This window comes from Protomyctophum parallelum, assembly GCF_964188405.1.
Source record: "Protomyctophum parallelum genome assembly, chromosome: 2".
Lineage (NCBI taxonomy): Eukaryota > Metazoa > Chordata > Actinopteri > Myctophiformes > Myctophidae > Protomyctophum > Protomyctophum parallelum.
The window spans coordinates 43,989,642-43,997,141 of NC_139699.1; the positions used below are offsets into that span (position 1 = coordinate 43,989,642).

The 7,500-nt window shown below is 44.0% G+C and overlaps 1 protein-coding gene across 1 annotated transcript in view; it reads right to left on the reverse strand.

The window, feature by feature from the left end:
• ush2a (Usher syndrome 2A (autosomal recessive, mild)) overlaps nt 1-7,500 on the reverse strand; it is a gene marked incomplete at both ends in the record, with an annotated part of 385,038 nt that overhangs the window by 4,953 nt on the left and 372,585 nt on the right. The window contains 4 exon segments of the mRNA XM_083759320.1: nt 1-169; nt 5,812-5,910; nt 6,000-6,118; nt 7,038-7,183. The exon segment at nt 1-169 is cut by the window's left edge and continues 8 nt beyond it. Of these exon segments, the coding sequence (XP_083615446.1) occupies nt 1-169; nt 5,812-5,910; nt 6,000-6,118; nt 7,038-7,183 (533 nt within the window).

The window sequence follows — 7,500 nt, forward strand, 5'->3', positions numbered from 1 at the left end:
GACGTCCGTGGGATGTGCAGATGACTGTGAAAGCCAGAGTAGATCCTGAGTCTGTTCTCCATGACGCTGAACTCCTTCAGAAGTCCGTTCAGAGAGAAGGACTGACTCCAGTCCAGCCACACCATGGTTACATTACCGGCCACTGAGAAGGGAGACACGTACTGGGGAGCTGGGGTGGAACCAAGAGAGGAACATTGGGTTTGAATGTGTTTAATTCACTTACAATTTGTCAAAATGCTAAAAAAAAAAAAAAACACACCCGTGTGAGGTCAGGGGCGCTCTTATCATCGTATACATCATCATGACGAAAAATATAGACACTATGCCGATTTGCTCAGATACGTACAATTCTCCATTCATTGTCAATGGGAATTCAATGTTTGTGTAAGGCGAAAATCTACACCAATAGCTGAGTATAGGAGGTGCTAGCGCCCCTCAAAAAGAGGGGAAATTGCTGATCTACAGGCTCACAACCTATTGTGAGCTTGTAGAATAAAGTACATAACATACGTGGTTAAGCCAATGGGAGATCAACAGGCATCGGCCTCCGTGATTGGCCGAGGTTCGCATGACATTTCTGGCGTTATAATATAAGTGTCAGCTCACACTAGGAAGAATACGTTCTTTTAAACAGCGAAGTTGTGTGCTGTTGTTTGACATGTTGTGCTGGACGGTGCATCTGAAAGGAGGAGAGAAGAGATCCTTCCATGCTGCTGTGGCAGTGGAGCACAAGGTATATTCCTTCGGAGGATTCTGGGACAACTCCAGCTGCATGCGCATAGATCTCATTGATGTGCATGTCTTCAACACAGTGTCTTTGCACTGGGCGACGTTGGTTCTTCCCGACCAACTTCGCCCAGTGCAAAGACACTGTGTTGAAGACGGATGTGCAGATGACTGTGTGTGTGCGTGTGTGTGTGGGTGTGACAGACAGGCAGACGGACGTACCCTTGTTGATGTTGTACCCCCAATGCGCGTGGGCCACACAGCTGTTCTAATAAAAGATATTGTCTACATATGGGGCGGAATAGTGAATATTGAAACGGAAGTGGCTGACAAAGGCAACGAGGTTACCTTCCGGGGCGATAACTGCAACAAGCTGTATGCATTTGATGTCAACACCCATAGTTGGTTCAAGCCCAACGTTTCTGGGACTGTTCCAAATGCAAGGTGCGGCCACTCAGCCTGTGTCTTGCGTAATGCCATGTATATCTTTGGAGGATATAACATACTGACTGGGCGCACTAATGACATCTACAAAATGGACAGAGCAACAATGGCCTGGTCTTTAATTGACACCGTAGGCGTTCCACCTCCTATATCAGATTGTCACTCTGCAACCATCATTGGGACAAAGATGTTTGTATTCGGGGGCAGAGGGGACCGGGACGAGATCTACTATAACATCCGAGTGTTTGACATGGAGACTAACTGCTGGGGGAGCACATCTTCTCCACAGTTTATTCCAAAAGGACGCCGGGGTCATTCAGCCTTTGCCTACAATGGAGAGCTGTACATATTTGGTGGCTACAACTATCTTCTGGACCAGAACTTCAATGACCTGTGGATATTTAATCCAGAGACCTCCTGGAAGAAGGTTACGCCCAAGGGGAACGGCCCGTGTCTGATGTCGAGGATGTGCTGCTGCATGGTGGGAGATCGTGTCATCCTCTTTGGAGGATACACACCCGATGACATGTACATCTTAGACTTGTGTCCTAGTTTGAGGACATTATGCAAGGTAGCAGTTATTCAGTACGGTCTGGAAAAGTCACGACTCCCACATGACATCAGGTGGGAACTGGCAGCCATGACTGCCCACAGCAACAGAAAAGCACACGGCAACGGCAGAGGAAGGGTTAGGCGATGAGAGCGCTGCCCTTAGCAAGGTCTCCTTCATTCAGATGAGAGCGCTGCCCTTAGCAAGGCCTCCTTCATTCAGATGAGAGCGCTGCCCTTAGCAAGGCCTCCTTCGTTCAGATGAGAGTGCTGCCCTTAGCAAGGCCTCCTTCGTTCAGATGAGAGCGCTGCCCTTAGCAAGGCCTCCTTCGTTCAGATGAGAGCGCTGCCCTTAGCAAGGCCTCCTTCGTTCAGATGAGAATGCTGCCCTTAGCAAGGCCTCCTTCATTCAGATGAGAATGCTGCCCTTAGCAAGGCCTCCTTCATTCAGATGAGAATGCTGCCCTTAGCAAGGCCTCCTTCATTCAGATGAGAATGCTGCCTTTAGCAAGGCCTCCTTCGTTCAGATGAGAATGCTGCCCTTAGCAAGGCCTCCTTCATTCAGATGAGAATGCTGCCCTTAGCAAGGCCTCCTTCATTCAGATGAGAATGCTGCCTTTAGCAAGGCCTCCTTCGTTCAGATGAGAATGCTGCCCTTAGCAAGGCCTCCTTCATTCAGATGAGAATGCTGCCCTTAGCAAGGCCTCCTTCGTTCAGACGAGAAGGAACGATGAGCACAGGAGTGTGTTCAGTGATACCTGCCAGGAACTAAGCAGCGTCATGCAGGAGCCTATAGAGAACGGAACCGCACTAGGGCTGACATGACTGCAAATGAAAGAAATGGAAAAAATGACTATGTTAGACAATTTTCGAACTATATTCATATAGTTGTTCCTCACTGATGCTCATTGTAAGATGGTGCTGTCCCTGTGGGCAGTTCAGAAACTGCTTACCAGTGACATCATCGGTAGGTACGGTACCGTATGGTAATTTCAAACTTTTTATTTTTATTACTTTTTATTAATGCAAAAAAATTGCTCTATTTTAGCATGCTAGAACTTCCCAGGAAGAGAAGAAAATGCAGTAGGAATTTTTCGTTTAACCATGTTATGAGCATTAGTGAGGACCAATTATATGAAGATAAGGTTGGAAATTGGTAGAATGCTCCTTCAAGAATAGAAACATACACCCAGTTGATCGCCATTAGGAATTAATGTGGAAATCGAGATGATGGCAGAAGACTTCAGGAAATAGATTTTTGTAAAGGAGAACAGAGTGGGAGAGAAATGACTGTTTATATGTGTTTTTTATTTATTTATTCTTTTTTATATGAATTATATGAGCTTGTTTAGAGGCCTTGCCATTCTTCTACTTCCAATCATCAGGCGTAGGGACCAAATGTGACCCCCCCCCTCTCCCAGGCTGTCAAGATGAACATGAAAAAGGATTTTAATTAAATCAAAAGATAATTAACTGCGCAAGCAAGTAATGTTGTTTGTCCGGTGCTCCGATGCGTATGCCCGTGGCTGCGTATGATGTAATTAATTATTTGCGCTTGATATGGCATTGGTTTCAGATTACATACATGTATACATAGGGACATTACCTTTAATCCACCCAACACTGGAACATATCATTATCACCATCGAGAGCCAGTTATGTACCCTGGCATTGGTACATATCTTCATCACGGCATACGCAGCTACGGACATACGCATCAAACGACCCAAGTAACCACAGTATACTGCTAATCAATTTACAAATTACATATACATATATACATAGAGGCATTTCCTTTAATCCACCCGACACTGAAACATATCTTTATTACGTCACCATTGAGAGCCAGTTATACCCTGGCATTGGTACATATCATGGCATACGCATAAAATGACCCAAGTAACCACAGTATACTACTTCTCAATTTACAAATTACAAATACATATATACAATTACAAATACATGTGTATATATAATCTGAAGCATATCTTTATTACGTCACCATTGCGAGCCAGTTATACCTGGCATTGGTACATATCTTCATGTAATGATTAATGTGTGCTTGATATGGCATTGGTTTCAGATTACATACATGCATGCATAGGGGCATTACTGTTAATCCACCAGACACTGAAACATATATTTATTACGTCACCATTGAGAGCCAGTTATACCCTGGCATTGGTACATATCTTCATGTAATGATTAATGTGTGCTTGATATGGCATTGGTTTCAGATTACATACATGCATGCATAGGGGCATTACTGTTAATCCACCCGACACTGAAACATATCTTTATTACGTCACCATTGAGAGCCAGTTATACCCTGGCATTGGTACATATCTTCATGTAATGATTAATTTTTGCTTGATATGGCATTGGTTTCAGATTACATATGTATGTATATGTAAATTGTATATTATGTATATGCAATTTGTACATTATTTCACAGAGAGGCTGAGATTTGAAAGTTCGTAGTGGTCGACAGTACTTGCGCGCTCTGCTTGCGCACTAGTAGGCCATTTATGGCCTACTTGTGTGCACTTCTAGTTCTAGTTCTAGTTTATACTGTAATTGCCAAATTGCTTTGGATTCTATTACAATACAGTTAGATATTATTGTGTATGGAATATACTACAGCCATATGAACACTCAATTTATTTCCGTGGAGGGATAGACAGACAGACAGACAGACAGACAGATTTAAAAGTCCGTCATATGATACCTATCTTAACCATTATCCATAAACTAATTTGCCAATTTTTACTATTTTATAAACATTTTGAAATAGTTCAAATAGCCGATCTACAAGGTCACAATGGCCCGATGTAGATCGGCTAGTTGAACTATTTTAAAATGTTTTCAAAACAGTAAAAAATGGCAAATATGTTTAGGGATAAGGGTGGCGAAAGATGGAGCCCCTAGTCTCTAACTTTTAAAGGAGAATGCCCGACTAGCCGTTTTCTTACTTCTTAACGAGTAGTACAGGTGAAAAATGTCCTAACTCCATCCCGAGCCCACCGCAGCTACGAACATGCGCCGTGGGTTTAACAGTAAATCGCCCACTATACGGCAGCCCATTTCAGACAAAAAAAGATACATTTTCGAGCGATCGAAACAAGCGAGTTACCAGTAAACACGGCCCGCACGGATGACCTGTACCACTTGTTCTTGGATATAATAACATCAGCTTAAAGATGTAGTGCCGTGATTTATTTCCACCATAAAACATGATCATCAGGTCTTAGTATTATATAACGAGGTATAACCTTTAAAAAAAAATGTGTACAGTATTTGTTAAAATGTCGTTTTTATGTGGGCACGCCCACCAGTTCATTAAGTATGCCTGGTTTGCCTGGTGGGCGGTGATCCACCTGAACTGCACCCACAGCACCCACAGCTGTAGTTTTATGATAAAGGGGGAGGGGTTAGGGGAGGGGCTGGTAGTGTGATGTCACAATATTACTGTTTATTTCATTGGCCCATTTGACTGTCAAGGGTTCAGCCTCCAGGAAGAAGCCCTAAATACAAAGTGAATACACCATTGCATATAAAAACGACTCCAGGGTGTCTAATGAAGTATTGTCACCTCATAGACACATGAAAAACTGGAAAAATACAGAAATTGTGGCACTCCATCTTTAAGGTAAGAACTGCTAATCCGGAATTCATCCTCGAGGCTGGACGGCTCCATTGTCTCAAACCATTGTAGTGAAAGTTGCATTGTATTGATGTGTTGTCTTGTCTTGTGTGGTGTGGTGTGGTGTGGTGTGGTGTGGTGTGGTGTGGTGTGGTGTGTTGTGGTGTGGTGTGGTGTGGTGTGGTGTGGTGTGGTGTGGTGTGGTGTGGTGTGGTGTGTTGTGGTGTGGTGTGGTGTGGTGTGGTGTGGTGTGGTGTGGTGTGGTGTGGTGTGGTGTGGTGTGGTGTGGTGTTGTGTTGTGTTGTGTTGTGGTGTGGTGTGGTGTGGTGTGGTGTGGTGTGGTGTGGTGTGGTGTGGTGTGGTGTGGTGTGGTGTGGTGTGGTGTTGTGTTGTGTTGGTATCTAACTGTGTTTTACAAGCGAGACTGGGTGCTGCTGTCTCCAACTCACCCTCATTCAGAGTGGTCACAGTAGTCCAGTTGGACACTGTACTGCCCATGTTGTTGAAGCAGGCGGCCCTCAACTCAACGCTGGAGTACGGCTGGAGACCTGAAAGTTAGCTTTTTAATCACTGCACACACACAGTTATATTTTGTATCATTTTCTTCTTTATTATAATTATATCAAGATGAACAAACCTGTCACATTGTAACTCCCGTGCTTGCCAATGAAACGGGTTTCTATTGGCCCTTCTGTGCATGGGAGGGATATAGGCTGGGGGGGCTGGGGGCAGGTCAGCCTGACATGTAGCTCACAGCTAGGGGGAGAGAGAGAGAGAGAGAGGGGGGGAGAGAGAGAGAGAGAGGGAGGGGGACGGGGGTGTTAGTACAGTACAGTAGTATCATAAAGACCTGAGACCAGATTCTAATGTCTTCAAAATTCTGACAGTTTTCTGAAAAACCCCATGTTTCTGTCAATGGTATACGCAAACCTTTTCATGTCAAGGAGCACCAGAATTATATGAAAATACTCTGTACCAGGGACCACCCCCCCAGAAGCAAATATTTGAGTTAAAAACATTCGCTGTGAAAAAATACAAAGATTTGTGCCACATTTTCACGATTTCTCTACAAGCTTGTAGATCTGCAGCTAAAGTTTGGTTAAAAGCTAAGGCGACACAGATGCGCCCTCAGGTCTAAATGGGTGAATTATATACGTGCGTGTGTCAGTGTTGATTTCATCGACTAAAACTAAGACGGAAAATGTTCGTCGATTACCTTTTTTCACTGACGAAAACTACATGGAAACTAAATGAAAAGTAAGCTATAATGACAAAAACTGAGAGTAAATATACTGACAATTATGTTAACAAATAAAAACTGCAGACTAAAATGTTAGGAAGGGACTAGTGGAAAAGAGATCCAGAATAAGTCATTTTACACTTGGTTGCATGCTGAAAATAGCAGATCTAGATGGGCTATTTTCAGTGGCTAGATGGGGGTTAGATGGGCTTAGATGGGCTATTTTCAGTCATTACGACGGCATCACGGCCCGCCAAAATACATTTTGATATTTGGTCGACTAAAACTACACTAAATGGAAGCTATTCAAGAGACTATATAGGACTGAAACTAAAACCAAAAATGTCCTGCCAAAAACAACACTGGAGTGCATGTGTTTGAGGTCAACTGGCCGTATAGTCACAAGTCAGTCAGAATAGCATCTTGTCTTCCCACCTCTCGATGACTCCGTTGGGTTCCTGGGGCTCGTCCCACTCCAGAAGCACAGAGCGAGAGGACAGGGTCAGGGGCCGAGGGGGGTGCTGCCTGGCCGGGGGGGCAGCCAGCGTACGGAACTCTCTGGTTGGACCTCGACTACAGCACTGCAACACGGGATGACAAGAGGTAGAGAGATGACCTGAGATCAGATTCTAAAAATGTCTGTTTGAAAATGACAGCTATCTGAAGAAGCTATGTTTCTATGTCAGTCGTTCTTCGATTTTTCAAAAATAGCAGACCTACAAGCTCGTAGCGCGCTATGAGCATGTAGATCTGCTATTTTTAAATAGCTAAAGCATAACGTAATGCTAACACCAAAAGGGGTTCCCGCCCAAAATGGGTTAAGGCTTGTCTTCTAATTCCTGACAGTTTTCTGAAATACCTCATGTTTCTGTATCAGTGGTGCTCCATGTTTCATGTC